Source organism: Armigeres subalbatus, chromosome 3 (assembly GCF_024139115.2).
Source record: "Armigeres subalbatus isolate Guangzhou_Male chromosome 3, GZ_Asu_2, whole genome shotgun sequence".
Classification (NCBI taxonomy): Eukaryota; Metazoa; Arthropoda; class Insecta; order Diptera; family Culicidae; genus Armigeres; species Armigeres subalbatus.
This window is the reverse complement of record NC_085141.1, coordinates 121,973,270-121,997,666: the sequence shown is the minus strand read 5'-3', so window position 1 is coordinate 121,997,666 and position 24,397 is coordinate 121,973,270. Positions and strand designations below refer to the sequence as shown.

Sequence of the window (24,397 nt, the reverse complement as noted above, 5' to 3'; positions counted from 1 at the left end):
TCATTTCAGTTTGTTTTTAAACTGATTTATGTTGCTTCAAACAAGAATATGGTCGTTCATACGTCAAATCAAATCAACGGGGACAATCCATATATTGTTTGAAATAACCTAATATTTTGTTTGGAATAATAATAATAATTGTTTCAAACAAACAGATATCGCTTTGAAAGAACTAAATTTCATAGTTTGTTCAAAGCAAAAATTGCTGGTTAATATAACCAAAAATACGAACTAGTATCAACAAATTTTTAGTTTGAAACAAACAAAAAATTGGTTTGAATTTCAACCAACGATTTGGTTGTTTCAAACTAAAAGCCTTTTTCTCCGTGCACTAGCTGGAGGAAACCCCACTGGCGTTCCTGTGGTGAGGGGAAGGGAAAAAAGGCCTTTTCGTCTGCGAGTTTTCCTCCAGCTAGTGTCAAAAAGTACAGTGACCGATTGATTTTTACACATCGACAAGCCGCCATTACCGAGCGTGGAAAGCTGGATAGAACAAGAAATGCATCTTCAGTAGCAGTTATAAGCTGAATATGTTTTATACTGGAAAACGAAAAAAATAGTCTTTCGAGGCCAATTCAAATGTCAAACTGTTATGATGTCGAGGAAATAGTATTTTTTGTAGCAGATGACGTCATCTTCTATTGTTTTGAACGAAATAAAACTCGAATAAATTCTGTTGCAAATTCGTACAAAAATACAACTGAGCAGTATTCCAGTTATGAATTTCCTGACGAAACTGTTCGAATTTTTGAAACTATAACGCCTGTTGAAGATGGCATTTTTACAGTTTCAATTTAATTTCCTAACGATTACGATCCCATACGATTTATAACTCTACTAAAGATGCCCTTATATTTTAGTCTTCTTGCCCTCAGATACATTTAGTATATTTTACAAGCACTCTAAGTAGTTGAAACAGTAACCCATTCTCACCCCCATTTGACCCATTGTCACCCCCGAATACGGTACGTCGCCGTTTTCAAAATCAACTCTCTTGACGTCCGGCAGGAACATTAGCATGAGAACGCTGTTGTCAATTCCTCATTTCACATTCCACAACAGTGTGTCCAGGATGGATCCCTGTGAGACTTCAACCATACCCATATACACAGGTAGCACACATGTTGTAAGCAAGTTTTTAATGGTCATATACAACCAAATTCAGTCATATATGAGTAACTACAACAAAATCGGTCTAAGTGTGCTGCTAAGGTAGCAGTACCAGGTTCTGGCAGTAGCTTTCCAGGATCTTGTATAGCCCTGTCACAATAACGTGTTCGATATTTCCGTAGTAGTGAGTGCTACATCGCTTGCGTTACATAGCGACCTCCGCGGTGGCAACCATAGGCTTGATCGCATCTGTCGTTGGCCTTCTTCTATGAAACCCGAAATTATCGATGTACAAACGCCTGCAGGCCCCTCATAACGTGTGTTACGGAGACAACCTATTTAGGATGATTCTCTCGAGAAGTTTCTTTGGGATGTCGATCAAGCAGATTGATCTATACATCGATGACTCACACAGTGGTTTACCATGTTTCGGTAGTAGCACCCGTAGCGCCAATCAACAATCACGAATAAGTAACTGCAAAGAGTAATTCAATGATGTGGCAGACAACGCGGGTAGTATGATGACTAACTTGAGATTACGTGCGAAGATCATACAGTTCACAGATCACCTTTTGGAGGTTTAGATGGAAATTATAATCGGTCGGCAATCTTTAATGGTTTACTAACTACTAGACAAGACGCGTGGTCAGAACATGATTACCGGAGGTTAGAAGGAATCGACAGTCAACTAATAGGTGACAATCTGTTTAGTTAAAAAAAAAATAATAGGTTTCCGTATCAGATTTTAATTTAGAAAACATAGTATCTTTGTGTTATGTCCGAAGGATAGTACTTAACAGTATTAGCCAACTCCATCTGTTGACTAACATATTAGGGTGCAGTTCGAGTAAATTCGGTAGCGTTTAGAGAAGTTTGCGGTGATTTGATAATAATTGAGGGTGCTAGAAGCACAGGGGTGTAAGTAACATTTTGGTCACATTTCAGTTAGGTAAAACAAAAATTCAATGATTTTTAGCTCTGCGACAATTTGTTAACCTTCCGGGACTCGCAAGTTGTAAAAAGTACAACACATTGAGTAAAAATGAGAAATCTTTTCAGTTTGTTGACCAATTTGCACCAAACCACCATGTATTCCTCAAAAGATTAGTTCTTTATCAATTGAGAAGATAATAAAAGTGATCTGAGCTTTGGTGAATATAACTAAATAAAAGGCTCAGGTGCACGAGGAAAAGTGTCCAATAATGAATTATTCATTTATTTCATTAAGAATTCATTCTAAATAAGCTGATACAGCTGATCATTTCTGACTAGACCTTGGAGTTAATTCTCAGTTCTCACTCATCTATGCTCGTAAGTGCCCACCAGACGACCTTCTAAAAACCAGGAACGTCCGTAAAAATAATCATTTTGGAAAGTTCGTCCTACAGCAGCGCAATTTTTTTAAGCAATTTCTGACGGTGATATTAGAGTTTATACACAGTTCTTACTCTGTTATGACCACGTCAACAGGTGGTCTTCTGGAGAATACGAAAAACCTTTGTAAAAATGGTCATTTTGGAAAGTTTGTCCTAGAGCAGTGCAACTTTTTCTAAACCATTCCTGAGAGTGATATTCGAGTTAATACACAGCTCTTACTCAGCCATGACCGTAGTGGCCACCAGACGGCCTCTCGGATAATCCGGAACGTCCGTAAAATAGTCACTTTGGATAGTTCGTCCTAGAGTAGCGCAATTTTTCTAGGCCATTTCTGACGGTGATCTTAGTGTTAATTCACAGTTCTTACTCTGCAATGACCGCAGGTGGCTACCAGACGGCCTTTCCGCAAATCTGAAACGTCCGTGAAAATTGTCGTTTTGTACAGTTCGTCTAAGACCCACATTTTCTTTCTAAACCATTTCTGATAATAACCAGGGAGTTAATGACAATACAATGCGTGTGAAAGAGTTGGTTTTAAAAATAGATTACGAGAGGTCGGTTATGTGCCAAGTGTTGGAAATTTGATCTCATCAGTAGGGGAAGAGGCCCCAAAACGCCCCCCCGAGGCAAAACGCCTTTTGTGGTTTCCCTCATATTTACCGTCATTAAGATGTCCGTAACAAAACTAGATCTAAAATTATGTAGGTTAGGCGAAGAAAGTTTCAAAATAGTGTTTGGGAAGGTCGGAAAAACCGAAAATTTCCACATTTTGAAGAAACATCTAACATTTTTGGCGAGGCAAAACGCCCTAGTGGCACTAACCTACAATGTACTTGCGTCTCCACGCACTATCCATACCAGAATGCTGATTCGCCGACGCGTGGTGCTTTGTTCCCTAGGAGCTGCCGGCTAAAGGCGTTTTGCCTCATGAGTTTTCCGGTAACAGAATATCACCACTTTTTTAAAATGTGAATATTATCAATATGATTGCGATTTTTGACAATTTTTGAATTGCATCAACTAGCTATCTTGTTTAACTGATGCATAATGTAAAAATACCCATGAATAGCGTTACAAATAAGACAATAAAGGTTCCCCAAACACACGCGACGCGACAGTAGCGACGCGATTCTATCACTTGGCGACAGCGATTCTGTCGCCGTTGGTATGGAAGCGTAAATAGAACATTGCCTGCAGCGACCCAACGATAGAATCGCTGCGACTAGTTGTCGCCGTCGCGGCGATGAAATCGCTTAGGTTTGGGGGAGCCTTAAAGCAGTGTTTGCTTAGCTAGGGCATAATGCCCCCCCTTCCCCTAGCCTTCTAAACTGCGGATGACGATGGAGGTCCTTCGTAGCTTAGTAGGGAAAGCACTTGTCTAACGTACTGGTTTCGTAGGATCAAACCCAACCGATGGAAGTGGTTACATTCCAATACATTTTTCGAACTACAGGGTGCGGCAGAAAATAATGCGAAAATGTTTAAACTTGAATGTATAGGGTTAATTTGAGTACCTAGTGAATAATTTCTGTTGAAAGTATATTTGTTTATGTTTACTTTCAAATGCCGCATCGAGAGATTGTAATTGTTGTATTGTAAATTTGTAAAAATGTACCCAAAAGAAGTGATTATTAGTTTGTTGCTCGCCCAGAAGACGCCGAATGAGATTACTATGGGGGTAGGATGGCTTTTGGCCACAGTTAGTTGCCTCAAAATGTCTCTGCATGCTGGGTTTAAGCAACGGAATCGTGGAAATAGGACGTACGAGATTTACACGTACAGTCACTCTCAAAATTGAGCGTACGGCATGGATTAGATGAATATATTTGAAAATTCCAAAGAAAATTTTATTATTGGCTCAGTTGTTTTTAATGCATTTCAATATTCATCCCTTCCTTCAATGTATGCGTACATAAAATAGTTGAATTTTTTTCTCTAAAGTTCATTTATTTGAAAATAATCTCAAAATACGCCTATTAGATGTGACAAAATTGAGCGTACAGCGATTTTTTTCTATAAAATTTCTTATTATAAACACGATTAATGTATTTTAATATTGTTTTTTCATGATTATATTAATAATAATAAACATCCGCTACTTGAACATTCAATGTTTTGAAATTAAACCATGTTTTAATCAAAACGGAGAACAAGTAAGATGTATAAACAATGCTATTTAACAATTCAATGCTGCTGGGCAAAATAGATGCTTTAAGATATAGATTTCACCGGCATCGCGTCTTATATAAGATAGATAATTGAAATCGAGCGAGACATACGATAAATTTTGGAATATTCAGTCGGTAAATGATGAAAACAGATGTAAACATATGATGTAATATTACTCTTAATGATAGACCTGAGACAATAATCGAGATTTAAAACAAATTTACGTTAAAAACATACTAAATTTAAATTATGTCATTCCCAACATTTGTCGTTTTCTCTGTATGTTTACATTTGTTTTCATCATTTACCGACTGAATATTCCAAAATTTATCGTATGTCTCGCTCGATTTCGATTATCTATCTCACATAAGACGCGATGCCGGTGAAATCCATATTTTAAAGCATCTATTTGGCCCAGCAGCATTGAATTGTGTAATAATATTGTTTATACATCTTACTTGTTCGCCATTTTGATTAAAACATGGTTTAATTTCAAAACATTGAATGTTTAAGTAGCGGATGTTTATTATTATTAATATAATCATGAAAACCCAGATTAATCCACCTAGCGGTGATAGTGCCTTTCTCGTTTCTTGTGAGTGAGTAATTTCTTCGCACTTTTGGTATGAAAAAAAGTATTTTGGCCATAACTTCTGAGCCCATAGTCCGATCCGGCCAATTTTAGTAGGAAACAATGGGACATGATTCTGCGTCGAATGTTGCGAGTAAATCGGCCTAGAGTAAGTGCCTAAATAGAGAAAAAAAAAATCTTGTGAAAAAAGGCCATAACTCCGTAGCCTATAGTCCACTGGGCCGGTTTTCGATACGAAACAATAAGACAAGATTCCGCGTCGAATGCAACTTGTTGCGAGCAAATCGGTTGAGGATAAGTGCCCAAAAAGTGAGCTAGACTTTTTGCGCTCACACACATACACACACACAGACATCACTCCAATTCGTCAAGCTGAGTTGATCGGTATATAACACTATGGGTCTCCGGGCCTCCTAAAGAAAGTTCGTTTTTGGAGCGAACATATAGCCTTTACGTATACTTTGTATACGAGAAAGGCAAAAACAATATTAAAATACATTAATCGTGTTTATAATAAGAAATTTTATGGAAAAAAAATCGCTGTACGCTCAATTTTGTCACATCTAATAGGCGTATTTTGAGATTATTTTCAAATAAATGAACTTTAGAGAAAAAGTTTCAACCATTTTATGTACGCATACATTGAAGAAAGGGATGAATATTGAAATGCATTAAAAACAACCGAGCCAACAATTAAATTTTCTTTGAAATTTTCGAATATATTCATCTAATCCATGCTGTACGCTCAATTTTGAGAGTGACTGTATGCCAAACGTGATCAAATCGGCTCGAGGAAAGATTGCTCGCAACCTGGTGCATTCCACCAGAAAACTTGCCAAGGAAGTCAAAATTTCTGAGAAATCCATGCGAAAACCATCAAAGAAGACTTGTATGTACCTTCCAAAGCTTGAGTGAAACGCCACTTGATTACAGACCGGGTATAGGAACTACGAGTGACTCGTTCAAAATGATTGCTTTTTTTTGTTGAACGATGCGGACGCCAACGGCCGAATGGATCGGTTCATCTCACCAAAGAAAATTTCGGATGCTCTGGAGAAAGTGAAGTTTAAATTCCAAAACAATCCGGCTGGTGTCATGATGTTTGGCTTGGGGGCATTCAAAGGTTTGAAACTGCCGCCGGTTTCATTGATGTTGAGGTTAAAATTAATTATTGGTAATTAGGAATTGTTTATCGGTATTTTAAAGGACCAAGTGCTTCCCTGGGGTAAGGCCGAATTCTCCGAGGATCAAAATGTTGTCCTACAGCATGATGGAGCGCCATGTCACAAGTTTAATCGACCCAACAATGGCTGAAGAACAACATGATATTTTGGTCGAAAGATTTGTGACCCTCTAGCAGTCCGGATCTTATTCCGTTGGGTTATACGTAGAGGCGTATGTTGAAGCACGAGTCTGCAAACCATCGCACCCTTGTGATAATACCCTAACGTTACCTAAAACATGTACATGGCAGTCGATGTCAGAGGACTAGGTTCGAAAGGCGTGTTTTAGCTCCGGCGTCGTCTTGAGGATATTAATAATAAAAATAAAGCACACATTCATTAAATTTGTTTGAAAGGACCTTATAACTGAGCTCGAAAATGATGAAAATATTGCTTGGAAAATATTCTAAACTGTTTTTTCAATTAATCATATGTGGAAGAATCTATAATTTTAAACTTATGTTTTTTTTATGCTCAAGGTTTAATGTTCACTACAACCTAGCAAATAACAAAGGGGTTCTGGGAAAATCCCTTGGGTGGAAAGTGTCACGTATCATGTATGGTGTGGTACAGATGGCGGACGGTACAAGGAGAAGGCAAATAAACCACGAATTGCATCAACCGTTGCGAGAACCATTCATTGTTTATATCGCGAAAGTCGGACGACTGTGATGGGTCGGGCACGTAGCCAGAATGTCAGACAGTAATGAACAAAGACTGCATGATTGGCGACTTCCATGTCATGAACCGATCTGAATAGGCCACTCCGGCCTTAGTCTGAGAAAATAAACATAATGAGAAAACCCCTATTGGGATTCTGAGCAGAATCCGCTCGATATTCTAAGAAGCATCCACTCAGGATTCTGAGCAGAATTTGTTCGACATCCTAAACAGAATTCGTCTGGGATTCTGAAAGAAATCTGTTTGGAATTTTAATCAGAATTCGTTTAGAATTCTAAAGAGAATCCGTTTGTGCTTTTGGTTGAGATTTGGAGCAGAATCCTTTTGAACTTCGTTCTGAGTTGTGAATAAAGACTTTTTAGGATTCTGAACAGAATCCGTTCGAAGATTCTGTCTACCATACTGAAGAAGATTTCGAATGGTATGTATATTGAAAAGAATTCATTTGGGATTCTGAACAGAATACGTTCGCTATTCTGAATGAAATCTATTCAGGGTTTGAGTATAAGAAAAAAATGGTATTACACCCGATTATTTTTTACACGGGGGATGCGTTCCGTGTAAAAAAAGTTTTCAGTTAAAAATTTAAAAATCCGTGTAAAAAAAGTTTTATGATTTCTCGACGAATCGTGCAAAATGGAGCAACTTCGCAAAAAAAAATTATGGGGTTTTTTTTACACGGCCGTACACAGTAAAACTGAACACATGTTTGATGATTTAAATTGTACACGCATAGATCTAATCCAGACGTTCAATTGAGGGGCATTTTAGCGGCAAATGTCAGTATAATTAAAACTAATTATGTTTTTTTCGCGCGCAGTTACCGTACTTAGCGGTAATCAATTGCATGCATCTATGAAGAAGTAAACTGAGTAACAGGAAGTCATTCTATGTTTTGAATAATCAAAACACGATTGTCAAAACTCGGAGCGAATGTGCCTCATGAAAGTGAACATTTTATGCTTATAAAGATTTTATTAGTTAAGCCCACAAATGCTAATACTAGGTCTATGGAAATGATAGCCGAGACAATAAAAAAAATATCAGAACCGACACAATGCATACACTTTGATAATCTTAAAAAAAATAAAATAAAATTTTTCCTTATAGCACCATGTAAGACTTCATGGTATCTAATCTTCATCCACTCAAATCCAATCCGCTTGAGTTGCATTTTACCGCTACCACATAAGTACTACAACAGTACCACCTGTCCAGAATCTGAAGAGCATTTACAGATCAATGTTCGCCTGTTAGTGACCTTCATCCATATCTTTTGTACTTCCAGGAAGCCAACCACGAAGACGATAAGCCGGAATCCCACGGCCACGGTATCAAGCTAGGATGGATAGAAGGCGTACTGATTCCGTGCTTGCTCAACATATGGGGTGTGATGCTGTTCTTGCGACTCAGCTGGGTGGTGTCGCAAGCCGGAATAATCCAAACTCTAATAATTATCGGAATCTCATACTTGGTGTGCGTAATCACAGCTCTCTCACTGTCTGCCATCTGTACCAACGGTCAGGTGAAAGGCGGTGGAATATACTATTTGATATCGAGATCGCTAGGCCCGGAGTTCGGAGCATCCGTCGGAATAGTGTTTGCCTTCGCAAACTCGGTACAAGCTTCGTTGAACACGATCGGTTTCTGCAGTTCACTGAACGACCTTTTGAGTAAATTTTTGACGAAAACTAAGTGAATTACATGTTTTTAACCTACGAACCTACATTTTCAGAATCGTTCGATACGAAGATCATTGACGGTGGAGTTAACGATGTACGAATCGTTGGTACCGTGGCAATCATAGTGATGGTGATCATTTGCGCTGTCGGCATGGAGTGGGAAGCGAAGGCTCAAAACTTCCTGATCGTGACCATTGTGATCGCGATTTTCAACTTTTTGATCGGAGTAATTGTTGGACCAACGGATGACCAACAAGTTGCACGCGGTTTCATGGGATTCTCATCCGAGGTGTTTCAAGAAAACCTTCAGTCCGACTACCGGTTCAGCGAGAATTCGGCACAGAATTTCTTCAGTGTATTCGCTATATTCTTCCCCAGTGTTACTGGAGTACAAGCTGGGGCAAACATTTGCGGTGATTTAAAGGATCCTGCATCAGCTATCCCGAAGGGGACATTGTTGGCGTTGTTGATTTCCGCCGCTTCGTATATTACGTTTGTATTTTTCGCTGGAGGTGCTGCTCTTCGTGATGCTTCCGGAAATATTACAGATCTAGTGAATGGAACTTTTGTGTCCTGTACATCTGGAAATGTGCGTAAAGTCTTTGATAAAGTCTTGAATCTATATTTCAAAATATGTTTTTTTTTTCAGTGTGAATACGGCTTACATAACGACTACACAGTCATGCAACTGATGTCTCTGTCCAGTGCTGTTATCTACGCTGGATGTTTCGCAGCCACATTGAGTACAGCGTTAACCAATCTACTATCTGTACCGAAGATCATCCAAGCCTTAGGAATTGATCGTATTTACCCCGGATTGACTTTCTTTTCCAAAGGCTACGGTAAACACGGCGAACCTTACCGTGGATACGTTCTTGTTTTAGTAGTATCCGTACTATTCGTCTTAATCGCAGATATCAATGCCATCGCTCCATTAATCTCGAATTTTTACCTGGCATCGTACGCGCTAATTAACTTCTGTACATTCCATGCGGCTACAATGAAAGCTCTGGGATGGCGTCCTACCTTCAGGTTCTACCATCCATGGCTGAGTCTAATCGGATCTATACTCTGCATAGTTATCATGTTCCAGCTGGATTATATGTTCACCATCGTCACTGTGGTCGTAATTTTTATTCTTTATCTAGTAGTTGTCTACCGAAAACCTGACGTAAACTGGGGCTCTAGTACACAGCAGCAAACGTACAAAAATGCCCTCTCGGCTACACTGAAACTTCAAAATATCGGAGATCACGTAAAGAACTACCATCCTTCGGTTCTAGTTCTCGCAGGAAACCCTATGAATCGGCCGCCACTTATCGACATGGCTAACCTGATCACGAAGAACCACTCCCTGATGATCGTAGGAGATATCATTCACAATCGACTATCCCATCGGAAGCGTATGGAGTTGAACTCGGAATGCAGAAAATTTCTGGAGATTCGCAAGATTCGTGGATTCTACCAACCAATCGACAGTGTATCATTTGAAGAAGGGGTACATGCGTTGATACAAACGTCGGGAGTTGGGAAGCTATCTCCCAATATTGTCCTCGTGGGCTACAAGGCCGACTGGATGACGTGCCCCGTGAAAGATCTTCTTACCTACTATAATGTGCTACAGTGAGTTCCAAACAAAGTCCACCTTCTAATACATACTGATGAGAGTCTTACATATTACAGCGATTCCTTCGACTGTCGAATGGCGTTGGCGATTCTGCGTCTACCAAACGGTTTGGACTTTTCAGATTTAAACGCGGAGATCGTAACTAGGCCGGTTGCGACGCCAGACAACCTCAAAGAATCCAATAACGCTATCTCAACGATCTCCTCCGACGGACTCCGGCCGCCGCAAAAGCTGATGCACATTGACTCCAATCTGAATTTGGAATCCTATGGAGGAAGTACAAATCAGCTGTCATCTGTAACACCGCAGACAAGTAAGTTTCTTTTTATCCATCTGGCGCAATATCTGAGATGCCCCGTATTTTCCATGATTTTAATTACCTTTGGCTAGTTAGATGTTCTTCAGAGCCGCAACTGTGTCAGTGCTCTACCAACAAACATAAACATTCTAGCGATTGATTAATTATTTGTGAGGTTCAGAGATTTTACTCTCCATTGTAGAACAAAATGCAAATAAAATAGTGCATCTTTGAACGTGCTGTCGTATAGAACAAATATCGTTCACTAGGCTCGGTATAATTATTGTTGTATGCAGAACCTATCTCCATATTCACCATGGCGTTCGTATAGTGTTTAAATTCCGTCTAAACGATGTGCCATGGATGTTCATGTCTTGGGAGAGATGTTGAGGATCATCCGCAGGAATTTGCTTTGAACCCGTTGACGTTTTGGGAAATTGATTACAGAACAGCTTTTCCATTGCCAAACATTGCACTTCGTCACGTCAATCAGTTGTCTGACAATAAGCTTGCAGTTCAAGGTCCAGCCAAGATCATCAGACTGTTATGCAGTTTAGAATGATTTTAAAATCCCAAATGGCCCAAATGGCCAAAATTACCGTTTGGGCGAAACGGTTATGCGACGGGAAACGTTTTGGCCCTCTTCCCTAACAGGTCGTTTGGCCGAAATGGTCATTTTGCCGAATAGTTTATAAGGCCGAAAATGTCGATTGTTTGATAGAAATGGCCATTTGGCCGAGAATATTATTCGACCCATGCCCATTTCGGTCAAATGACCCTTTCTGCAACTCGCCCATTTCGACCAAACTATTTTTTCAGCCAAAGGAACTGTTTGAGCAAATGACGTTGCAGGAAGCGGAGGACCCACGACCTCCGCGGCCGCCACCAGCGACGGATCGATATTCCAACGGATGAAAAACATTTTGCGATACTGCCCAATATTGACTGCATCAATAGTTGATTTGGCTAAACTCCAAATGACGCTGGGGAATGCTGGACCAGTGGGTCGCTAAATAGTATTTCGACAAAATGCTAAATAGGCTTGAGTCGATGAACCATGTGGGATATTCGGGTTTGATCATCGAATAGACGGACGGGACTTCACAGCATCTTGAATAATGAACATATCTACCTTCACCAAAGCACGCTTGTACCTTGGAGAGTTGGACTTCAAAACAAAACGTTAGACTGACGACAACTTGGCTTCAAACGCGGGAGTGTCTTGGGTACCCGTGGAACAACGGCTATGGGGTATGACACATTTATTACTTTCTGCAAAAATAATGAAAAACAAAGACATGCTGGAATGCGGAGGCCACTGGGATATCCGAGGGTGCTGAAGCACCACCAGTAGAAGAGGCGAATCATACCTCATCGCTTGAAGCTATACGCTTGAGCTCGCTGCTCGCTGCCAGACGGAGAGACGGTTGGCTTGAATGTCTTCCAAACAAGGTTCAGCGATGGCCGTCAACGGACATTGCACTAGAAAGTGAGCTGGAGCAACGGCTTCGAAGTCTCCAGTTCCATTGTTAATGCGAGTAAACGTTCTAGAGTTCAGCACTACCTCAATCTGTGTGAGAACTGTCTGCATCTCGTCGTACTGCAACGCTCGCGGTCCGATGACCTTTTTGAAAGTGGTCTTGTAGCTCTTCACGGCTAGTTAGCAGAGGCCACCGAAGTTTGGGGACCTTGATGGTATGAAATTGAATTCAATCCCCTTTGCTGCGGCATTGCATGCTACAGCGTTCTAAAACTGCTTCTACTCGAAAAGATTTAGCAATCGTCAAAATTAAAATTGTCCCACATTAGGCCTCGACCCGGCCTCGACGAGCAATGAAACGTTTAAGTGCCGCCAGGAATGCGTCCGTGGTGAGATCTACGACAAGCACGACATGAATTGCCTTCGCAATAAGGCAGACGAATACAGCAATAAAGCATTTCACGGGATGACTTCGACGCTGCGGATACCAAGAAAGGGGCACAATAGTCCACATCAACCATCTGGAACTGTGGCCCGGGGTTTACCTTTTCTGACGGGAGTCCTGCAACTAGCGGCACATGGCATCTTGGTTTGATACGGAAGCAGGTGACGCATTCATGCAAGACCTTCCGTAACAAGTGACGTATGTTCAGGATTCAGAACCTCTCCCTGGCTAGCAATGGCAACTTATCGTGAAGTGAAGCTTCTTCAAATGATAGTGACGAACTACCAGCGATGCGAGAGGATGACGATTGTCGATGATCATTGGGTGCTTCCAATTTTCCTATACACCCGATTCTTTTTTTACACGGATTTTTTTTACACGGCCGTGTAAAAAAAAATCCCATACAAAATTTTTGCAAAGTTGCTCCATTTTGCATGATTTGTCGAGAAATCATAAAACTTTTTTTACACGGATTTTCGAATTTTGAACTGAAAACTTTTTTTACACGGAACGCATCCCCCGTGTAAAAAAAGAATCGGGTGTACAGGAGCGTTCTGAAGCCGGCCACCAACGCGGAGTATTCCATTCTGCCGATATTGCGGAGGAGTCTTTAACTTGAACCTTCCGGGACGGACTTGGACTTGGATTTTTCAAGGGAAATTATTGGGAATTTCGGCGGAAAATTCTTCGGATTTTACATGAGATTCTCTACTGAATTTTCACGGAAAGTTGATCCAAATTTCTACAGGAAAATATTCGGAATATCCGCGAAAAGTTCCTACTAAGTTTCTTTTGAGTATTCTTCGAAATTTACACGAAAATTCTTCTTAATTGGTAGAAGGGATGCTTTATAGTTGACTTTCTAAATCTAGATTAAGGAGTCGTATACTAATTACGTAAGCATTTTTTCTGGGTTTTCAAAACCAATTTCCAATTCGAAAATTGCCTAGACCGGTACCGGGAATCGAACCCAGCCACCCTCAGCATGGTCTTGCTTTGTAGCCGCATGTCTTACCGCACGGCTAACGAGGGCCCCAACTGAATTGATCATTTTGCCAAAAAATCTTTTAGCCGAATAGGTCATTTGGCAGAAAATGTCTTTTGACCGTTTTGCAGAAAAGACGGGTCAAATGCTCTTTCTGCCAAATAATCAGTTCGGTCGAATGTCACTTTCGGCTTCATGTCGCTTTTGGCCAAACTTCTTTTGCGGACAAACCATTTTCAATCTGAAAACAGTTTCGGATATACGTTCAATTCGGCTTAAGAGGATTTGGTTCGATGAAATTTCGTTTAATGGTCAAAAAACAACAAAAAGCCATTTCGCCGTTAATGACAAAAAAAGCCATTTCGCCGTTTGACGAAAAGGCCATTGACAAAAAAGCCATTTCGCCGTTAATGTCATTTGGCCAAACGGGTGGACATTTTTGACCATATTATCCGTTCAGTAATTGACATTTGGCCGTATGACCCGTTGGGCTAAACGACCTTTTCGTCGAAATGGCCCATTCTGTCAAACGACCATTTCGGCATTTTAGGGCTTAGCTTGACCAAATGACTATTTTGGTCAAACGACCTGTTAGGGAACACAGACGGATCGATATTCCAACGGATGAAAATATTTTGCGATACTGCCCAATATTGACTACATCAATAGTTGATTTGGCCAAACTCCAAATGACGCTGGGGAATGCTGGACCAGTGGGGGTCGCCAAATAGTATTTAGACAAAATGGTAAATAGGCTTGAGGCGATGAACCATGTGGGATATTCGGGTTTGATTATCGAATAGACGGACGGGACTTCACAGGATCTTGATTAACGAACATATCTACCTTCACCAAAGCACGCTTGTACCTTGGAGAGTTGGACTTCAAAACAAAACGTTAGACTGACGACAACTTGGCTTCAAACGCTGGAGTGTCCTGGGTACCCGTGGAACAACGGCTATGGGGTATGACCCGTGGAACAACGGCTATGGGGTATGACACATTTATTACTTTCTGCAAAAATAATGAAAAACAAAGACATGCTGGAATGCGGAGGCCACTGGGATATCCGAGGGTGCTGAAGCACCACCAGTAGAAGAGGCGAATCATACCTCATCGCTTGAAGCTATACGCTTGAGCTCGCTGCTCGCTGCCAGACGGTTGGCTTGAATGTCTTCCAAACAAGGTTCAGCGATGGCCGTCAACGGACATTGCACTAGAAAGTGAGCTGGAGCAACGGCTTCGAAGTCTCCAATACCATTGTTAATGCGAGTAAACGTTCTAGAGTTCAACACTACCTCAATCTGTGTGAGAACTGTCTGCATCTCGTCGTACTGCAACGTTCGCGGTCCGATGACCTTTTTGAAAGTGGTCTTGTAGCTCTTCACGGCTAGTTAGCAGAGGCCATCGAAGTTTGGGGACCTTGATGGTATGAAATTGAATTCAATCCCCTTTGCTGCGGCATTGCATGCTACAGCGTTCTAAAACTGCTTCTGCTCGAAAAGATTTAGCATTCGTCAAAATTAAAATTGTCCCACATTAGGCCTCGACCCGGCCTCGACGAGCAATGAAACGTTTAAGTGCCGCCAGGAATGCGTCCGTGGTGAGATCTACGACAAGCACGACATGAATTGCCTTCGCAATAAGGCAGACGAATACAGCAATAAAGCATTTCACGGGATGACTTCGACGCTGCGGATACCAAGAAAGGGGCACAATAGTCCACATCAACCATCTGGAACTGTGGCCCGGGGTTTACCTTTTCTGACGGGAGTCCTGCAACTAGCGGCACATGGCATCTTGGTTTGATACGGAAGCAGGTGACGCATTCATGCAAGACCTTCCGTAACAAGTGACGTATGTTCAGGATTCAGAACCTCTCCCTGGCTAGCAATGGCAACTTATCGTGAAGTGAAGCTTCTTCAAATGATAGTGACGAACTACCAGCGATGCGAGAGGATGACGATTGTCGATGATCATTGGATGCTTCCAATTTTCCAATACAGGAGCGTTCTGAAGCCGGCCACCAACGCGGAGTATTCCATTCTGCAGCGTACGATTTAGTGCCGATATTGCGGAGGAATCTTTAACTTGAACCTTCCGGGACGGACTTGGACTTGGATTTTCCAAGGGAAATTATTGGGAATTTCGGCGGAAAATTCTTCGGATTTTACATGAGATTCTCTACTGAATTTTCACGGAAAGTTGATCCAAATTTCTACAGGAAAATATTCGGAATATCCGCGAAAAGTTCCTACTAAGTTTCTTTTGAGTATTCTTCGAAATTTACACGAAAATTCTTCTTAATTGGTAGAAGGGATGCTTTATAGTTGACTTTCTAAATCTAGATTAAGGAGTCGTATACTAATTACGTAAGCATTTTTTCTGGGTTTTCAAAACCAACCCACCCCCCCTCAGATTTTTCCTATACAAATTATTTTTTGTTTGTATGGATCGTAGGAAAACGACAGACCTTCCCTCCCCCTTACGTAATAAATGTACGGTCCCTAATTAAGACGACTAGTTTGGCATAGCCAACGTTAAAACAGGAAATTCTTTGGAATATCCACAGAAGACTCTCTGAAATTTTCCTGAATTTCCGCGGAAAACTTTTCAGAGTTTCCGCGGAAGATTATTCAAAATGTAGATTTTAAAAAAGTCTTCGATTTTTAACGAAAAATTGCTCGGAATTTTTAGACAATTTCTTCGAATTTCTACAGGAAATTCTTTGTATTATCCATAAGGGTAAAGCCAAAGTAGACGCGACCACGCGATGCGACAGTGCAGTTTGACATTTCGTTGATAATAATCGCACATCTGGCGGGCACCTAAAATTTTTTTTGAGAAATTCCATTGGACTGGTAATTTGACCGAAAAAGCCTTTTGTCCTAACAGGTCGTTTGGCCGCAGAAGTCATTAGGTGAAAATGCCGTTAGGTCATTTGGCTGTAAATGTCATTTGGCATACGGCCAAATATCAATTGCTGGACGGATAATATGGTAAAAAATGACCACTCGTTTGGCGAAATGCACGATGATACTTTTATGCCCAGGGAAGTCGAGACAATTTCCAATTCGAAAATTGCCTAGACCGGTACCGGGAATCGAACCCAGCCACCCTCAGCATGGTCTTGCTTTGTAGCCGCATGTCTTACCGCACGGCTAACGAGGGCCCCAACTGAATTGATCATTTTGCCAAAAAATCTTTTAGCCGAATAGGTCATTTGGCAGAAAATGTCTTTTGGCCGAAAGGGTTGTTTTGCAGAAAAGACGGGCCAAATGCTCTTTCTGCCAAATAATCAGTTCGGTCGAATGTCCCTTTCGGCTTCATGTCGCTTTTGGCCAAACTTCTTTTGCGGACAAACCATTTTCAATCTGAAAACAGTTTCGGATATACGTTCAATTCGGCTTAAGAGGATTTGGTTCGATGAAATTTCGTTTAATGGTCAAAAAACAACAAAAAGCCATTTCGCCGTTAATGACAAAAAAAGCCATTTCGCCGTTAATGTCATTTGGCCAAACGGGTGAACATTTTTGACCATATTATCCGTTCAGTAATTGACCTAAACGACCTTTTCGTCGAAATGGCCCATTCTGTCAAACGACCATTTCGGCATTTTAGGGCTTAGCTTGACCAAATGACTATTTTGGTCAAACGACCTGTTATGGAACATAGATTTTTCGTCCACATTACCAGTTCGGCCGTGTTTTGCTTTCAGCCAATGGAATTCTCCAACAATTTCTTATGGGCATTACAATATAGTCGTTTGATAGCTGCAACATGTTTACGTTTCATTTAGCGAATGCCGTTCAATAACTGCAACGCATTCTAGATGTCAACGGTTGTCATTAAATGGAATTAAATGGGATAGTACGAACTCGTCTTATGAAAAGTGAAGAAATTCCACTAAAAAGGTTAAAAATAATTTTCTTAACATCGTTATAAAGTTTAGCGGTCCGATAACTGCAAAACTATTGCAACTATACAATTGCAGTTAAAAAGCATTGCAGTTATCAAACGTCTACTGTACAAAGAATTTCTCGTAGAAATGCGAATGAATTCCTTAAAATTCCAAGCAATTTTCCGTTGAAATTAAAAAGATTTTTTTTATTGCAATCTACATTTTAAACAATCTTCCGCGAAAACTCTAAAAAGAATTTCCCTTGAAAACTTCGTAGAGTCTCCCGAAGATATTCTGAAGAATTTTCTGTTTTAACGTTGGTCATGCCAAACTAGTTATTCTAGACTGAGCAAACCAACGTTAAAACACTCATTCTACCAGCCGCATTCTTCTCACGCCGTCGTTTCGATGCGGTGAGTGCGAAATGAGTTACCTTGATTGATCCATTATCCAGGTACGCTGAAGTCCTGAAGTCCATGTCGGCACCTCGCCAAACTTTCGGCACTAGGCGAGGACGTGCGAAGCTATCTGCTGAGTGTCGATGCAAATGATAGTGAAATGACGCTCTTGATCGTAACCATGTTATGGGTGGACCCAGAGTCTATTATAATATAAGTGCTGTCCAATGAGCAGCTCGAAGTAGCTCGAAGTTGTTCCCGTCCTTCTCGTTCTTTTTTGTAAACAAACGGGCATGAGCAGGACAGGGAGAAACTTCGAGCTACTTCAAGCTCTCATTGGCAACTCTATAGAGTTGCGCAAAAAGTGAAGCCAAATCTACATATTGAACTGTCAAACCGTCTACCTATCGATCAAAGTAAACAAATGCTTGTTGGTAAGGCGGAAGTATTGTTATCGCCTAATGATTATTAAATTAAAACGCGAATTAAGGTGAAGGTGGGTTGAGTACCAAAACAAAGCTTTGAAAGTATTGGTACAATAAAAACTGTCATATACTGTAGTAGTATTGGTGTCGTATTTATAAAAACAAACAAAGAATATTAGTAGGGTGATTCAAAAAACGACCCAGCTCCACCACGCTCAATCGATTCCGTCCCATGCTCCGAGTGTCCTTCAAAAGCCGATTGAGCATGAGCATGAGCATGAGCATTATGACCGCACAATTCGTAGTTGCTACTCCGTGATTGACTAGAACTCGCGAAATTGTACAGAGAACACAATAAATGGGGCTTGGGACTAGCTACCCATTCTCAATGTACACGTTTCGGGAGCTCAAATATCTAAAGTCAATAACGGCGCCGGCCACGTCCTTACGGTCATATAGGAAGGGAGGATTGTTAGTCCGACTCTCGTTGCTACTAGAGACCGAGAACACCTCTGCATCTCCACGATTGTCTTGGGATAGGATATCGTTTTAGTTACAAAGGATAATTTATCTGGATTCACTTCGGTAAGTGATGCGATCTATGGGATGGGAAATAACACTCTCGCTGTCTGAAACTTTCACTTTCTGATTTATTCACTCACCCGCGCAAACCAGAACAAAATTACGACGACCGGCCGATCGTTTTGCCTTCCGCACAAAGCAAAACTAAACTTCGACGACCGGCCGATCCGCTTACTGGAGAAACACGACCGGACAAGAAACAAACTTTCACTTTCTGATTCATTTACTCACCCGCGCAAATCAGAGCAAAATTACGGCGACCGGCCGATCGTTTTGCCTTCCGCACAAAGCAAAACTAAACTTCGACGACCGGCCGATCCGCTGACTGGAGAAACACGACCGGACAAGAAACAAACTTTCACTTTCTGATTTATCTACTCACCCACACAAAGCAAAACTAAACTTTGACGACCGGTCGATCCGCTGACTCGAAACAAGAGCCAACACGCACTGAACTAATTAACTTTACTACCGGCCGCGCAATGCAAATCTCAAAATTTCGGCAAATCGCGCGATCGTACGGCCGTCCGAAACAAGAGCCAACACGCACTGAACTAATTCTGTCCTTCAAAAGCCGATTTGAACAAAAACTGATTGATCATAAGCCGGTTAAAGTTTGTATGAAAGCTAGTATGGGAAACTAAACCTTGCATTACACTGGCTACAGTGCCTCTCCTCAAAATGCAGGCAAAAAGAGAACCCACATAGCTGAATGAAAACCGCACCTTGGGAAAGATCCATTGATTACGTAACGCAAAATATAGCATTTTATACCTCGCTCACTCCCATATCACACTTTTTGTATGAAGTATCTGCTCCTGGTGCGATAAATATCACAGACAAATTCTGGAAGGTCCGGTGCCATATTGACTGCCATTGTGGTACTCTTCCAACTATGTCCTTAAAACGCATGAATTGAAATGTATCCGTTTTCCGCGAGCGGTAATGGCCGCCAACTTGCTTGCGGTTCAGTCTCTGATTTGACGTGTCTGGAGGTCAACTGCACCCACCGCTCCGAGCATTCTGACCAATGTTGCATATAAGAAGGTGCTGATTCAGTGAATTCAAGCCTTCTTATATACCACATTGATCAAAATGCTCGAATGGTGGGTGCAGTTGACCTCCAGAAACGTCAAATCAGAGACTAACCCGCAGGCAAGCTGGCGGCCATTACCGCTCGCGGAAAACTGGATTAGATTCGCGAAGTCGAAGCAAAATTCTTCACACAAACAATGACAGTTCTTTATGGGTTTTTACAGTAGAGCAACAGAGAGAAGGAGATGGCGGCCATGTTTCACTCAAACTCTGACAGATAGCAATGGGTTTTCCCATAGGAGGGAAGAGCAGAATTTGCTTCGACTTCGCGAATTGGTTCTAGAAACAGCTTCAAAAAAACTCACGTCAGAAACTCTTTGGGTGACTTGGTTATCGAATTAAAATGCTTCAGAAGTGAACACTCCCGTGAAGTCACTTGAAGCGTTGAACAAAATTGAAAGTTGCCAACATAATAACAAGAGCATCATTCAGAATAAGTGTAAGAAGATCCTCTTTGCGCAGCTCTATATTAGGGATCCTATAATGAGAGATATGCAAATACTTTTCCAGACGATTTAGCAACGCTGTTACTTTTGTTAGCAAACGCTTCCAGCACTTGCCGCAGCGCAAAGTGTAGAAGCTTGTATATGACTTTACATTTGATAACAATTTGGATTATGTTTGTCTGTCCACTAACAGTGTTTAAATAAGCTTTATCACTAAAATAAAAGTGCAATACAAACAGGCGAAACACAATACAAAAACTATATTACTTCTATTCGCGAAAGTAAAACAAAATATTTATTCGATGAAACTTTTCTTAAAATCTATCTCAATACCTCTCAACCTCGTCTCAATTCGCACCGGTATGTGCCGGTATCTGGTTCAAGAAGTCGTGTGCTGTAGAGGCCACGATTATAGGGGCACTCTATTGCTGCTGCTATGACCCAGCTTAGTGGCCAATTGAACAGTTCAACCAGATGGTCGATAGGCTACCGCCCGATAGGCTCACCGACAGCCGTTTGTCATCAATGCTTATGGGCAGCGCAGTGGGATAGCCGCAATACCAAACAAAGGGGTCAGGTATTAGTCAATGACGGCTAATCCAGCACATTTCGCAGGAATGTGGTGCAGTCAATCATCGACGAAAGCTACACGCATAGCGATCATTTAGCAATCCGCTTCAAGATTGACTATGAAGTGGAGGATGAAACCAGTGCCGTAAAATTTCAATGTCAATTGAACTTTTTGAACCGCATTGGAACTTAGCCTACGTGTATCTCAATTGAATAACAGGGATGTCAATTGAGTAGCCCGATCTTTTCAGTTGACAGCAGCAAACGCATTCATTTCTTTGACTATTAGCGCATATCATGTCAGTTTGCCGTGCATCAATTTATGGAGCAATCTTTACCACAATTGGCACACATATCAATTCGGCTTCAATAATACACTTGAAATCAGGAATAAGAAATATGTTTCTCTTGCAATTTCCCATTTTTCCTACTACCAGTCATTCGAATGGTGTGTATCTCAATTGACATTGACAGAACAGAATCATTCAATTGAAGAGAGGCACTGATCAGTTGAGATGGCATGGAAAACGAAAGGGGCAAAAAAATGACTAACCAGATTTACTATTCGGTTTTCAAAGAATGAAGCAAAATTTATCAGCACTGGATGAGACATCTAGGGATCCCCGTCAGGATCATGGCTGGAAGGCCATTATCAGCACCACGGCTTTTGGACTTGAGGTGAACACCGACAGTCTATGCGGGGATGTCTACTGATAGATGCTCTATCACGCGCCTACAACAGCACTATGTCGAGGATGATTCTACCGAGAAACGGTAGGCGCCCGGTATATTAATGAAGCGCCGAAATTGCAGCTCTTTGGTCAATCTGCCTTAGCGTTAGGCGTAATGTGTATCCAATAAATGTACAGGGTGTCTGCAAATTATCCGTACAGATTTTGATAGTTTGCTTCTACAAGTCAAAAACAGACAATAATGGACTGAATCGGTAGCTATATGGGCATCAGCAGTCTGTAACAGATGTATATTCTGAGAACACTGAGCGTCATTTCATGTATAAAAATTAATTCTTTGTGAATGCTTTTTTTCGGTTTTTCGAACAAAAAAAATGGCCTTCCTACTCACCCGATTTGGATTGAATTTATCATTCGGTATGGTCTATCTTGAAGTACAGCCATCGAAACACCGAGCATATTATCGAGACATTTGAAATCATGTCACAATCGTCAAAAATGTGTAAAAAGTAGCTGTATAGAAACGTGCGGCCTTCATGATTTTTTTCCAACACGATCGAAGGCGTACAACTCAGGATACAGGGGTCATTTTAATGTGTACAAATTAGGCTTGGTTTATGTAGTCCTATTATAACAACATGCAATGCATGCTGGTTCTTTAATTTATTCCAAAAAATATTTGAAGACCTGTCTTGTTGTACGGATAATCTGCAGACACCCTGTATGCCATTGATTACTTCTTTCAACTAAAAGCGTCTTCCCCGTGCTAATTGTGGAGATACAGAGGTATTCTTGATTTCTAGTTCCACTTGAATATTCATTGGTCTATTCACTGATCTATTCATTCAGCCCCTATTCACTTGGATTGAAGTACAATTTACATCAGTTGATATACGCGATATACGTTTAACCAAATCGATGCTGCATAATCGAGGCCCAACATTATTCTACACTTTCTATCGAGCCATTTGTTCTATCACCTTTCTAATTTAACTACCTTATACACATATAACATATTATTTTTTAATATACCAAAATTGTGAAATATATTCTGACTGCAACTTGTGATTTTCGTAAAATTATAGACCTATTTGAGATAATGCCGTATGAATTAGTGAGTACTCTCAAAACAGCGAAAAAATTTCGCCCGCCTCCCATTTTGAAATGTTTTTCGTTTAACGGGTGGTCCTCTGCAGTGTTTAAAGGTAAGAAATATTTCTGCACGCAATGCATGGCCAGTTACTGTAGCAATCAGATGTAGTGCAGAAACACTAATAGAGCATCCCAGGGTTCTAAACTACCCGCAACAACCCTTTATTTTAAATGCACGACCAGCATGAACTCTAGAGAATATAGACAACAACCTTTGATTCAAACCTTTCAGCTCCTACACCAACCGGAGAAACCTCCGATATTGTCTACTCAACACGAGGCGGGTCGTGCGTACCGAAGGAAATTCTAGACCGTATCAGTGTCTTCCATCGGAAGCAACCCAAAGGCACGATCGACGTGTGGTGGCTCTACGATGACGGGGGTCTGACGATGCTCATTCCGTACATCATCTCGATGCGATCCAAGTGGGCCCGCTGCAAGATTCGAGTGTTTGCCCTTACCAATCGGCAACTTGAACTAGAAGTCGAAAAAGAAAAGTAAGTAACCTCACCAAGTCTTTGAAGAAGATTTAAATGTCATACCATTTCTCGTCTTCCACAGCATGGCCAACCTCCTCACGAAACTCCGGATCGAGTACGCTTCGTTGACGATGCTGCAAGGGGTAACGGACGCTCCTCGACAGGAAACAATCGAAATGCACAGCAGATTGTTACATCACTTTAGCGAGAACGATGGCACCCAGATTCCTATTAGCGAGCACGAACGCATGGCCCTGCAAGACAAAACCCGCCGACAGTTGCGGTTGCGTGAGATGCTGCTGGAGCACTCGAGCGAGGCCAACCTGATTGTGATGTCGATGCCAATGCCCAGATTGGTACGTATGACTTTGGTTGTTCGACCGTAATTTTAGCATGACCAATTTCCTATCTTTTAGGGCACGGTGTCAGCTCCACTGTATATGTCCTGGCTGGAGATGCTAACGAAAGGAATGCCCCCGTTTTTGCTAGTGCGAGGGAATCAAACCTCGGTGCTTACGTTCTACTCGTAAAGATTGCGAGCCAGAAAAATACCTGTCCAGTATTATGCCAGCGTAGAATATGATAAGATAAGAAGACTAGTGATATGCGAAAGTTTTCAATAGGTTAAATCTACATGAACGTAAAACTGTATTTTTTTTAAAGAAAGAAGTCCGTTTCTTAGATTTTCTTACAATATTTTTGTTGAATCGTTTTATTCATTAAATTGGCATAACGTCGAGAGACTTCCTTCCTTAGCTTAGCGATAAGCGGCTACAAACCAAGACCATGCTGGAGGTGGGTGGGATCGAAATTTTCTCGACTCTCCTGGGCTTAAGAGTATTATCGTGTTAGCCTCATGGTATACGAATGTGTGTGGCTCCAAATGGCTAGAGCGAAATGCGATGACAGCAGCTCTCCGTCGGTGCGTGTGCACGCCACGGAGATCTAACGAGAAGAGGGCAAGTCGTGGCTTGCTGCTTACCGCTTA

At 41.3% G+C, this 24,397-nt stretch overlaps 1 protein-coding gene across 2 annotated transcripts in view; it reads left to right on the top strand.

Annotated features, from left to right (window-relative positions):
- The window catches only part of LOC134227931 (bumetanide-sensitive sodium-(potassium)-chloride cotransporter), a 53,764-nt gene extending 29,689 nt beyond the window's left edge, over positions 1-24,075 (top strand). The window contains exons 4-10 of one of the 2 annotated variants that reach the window (XM_062709641.1): positions 8,441-8,825; positions 8,888-9,423; positions 9,484-10,457; positions 10,518-10,774; positions 23,163-23,427; positions 23,492-23,765; positions 23,826-24,074. In XM_062709641.1, coding sequence (XP_062565625.1) covers positions 8,441-8,825; positions 8,888-9,423; positions 9,484-10,457; positions 10,518-10,774; positions 23,163-23,427; positions 23,492-23,765; positions 23,826-23,939 — 2,805 coding nt within the window. In that variant the 3' untranslated portion in view covers positions 23,940-24,074. Of the gene's footprint in view, positions 1-8,440; positions 8,826-8,887; positions 10,458-10,517; positions 10,775-23,162; positions 23,428-23,491; positions 23,766-23,825 lie in introns of both variants that reach the window. The other variant, XM_062709640.1, reaches the window with a different exon arrangement.
- Positions 24,076-24,397: the final 322 nt, after the last annotated feature.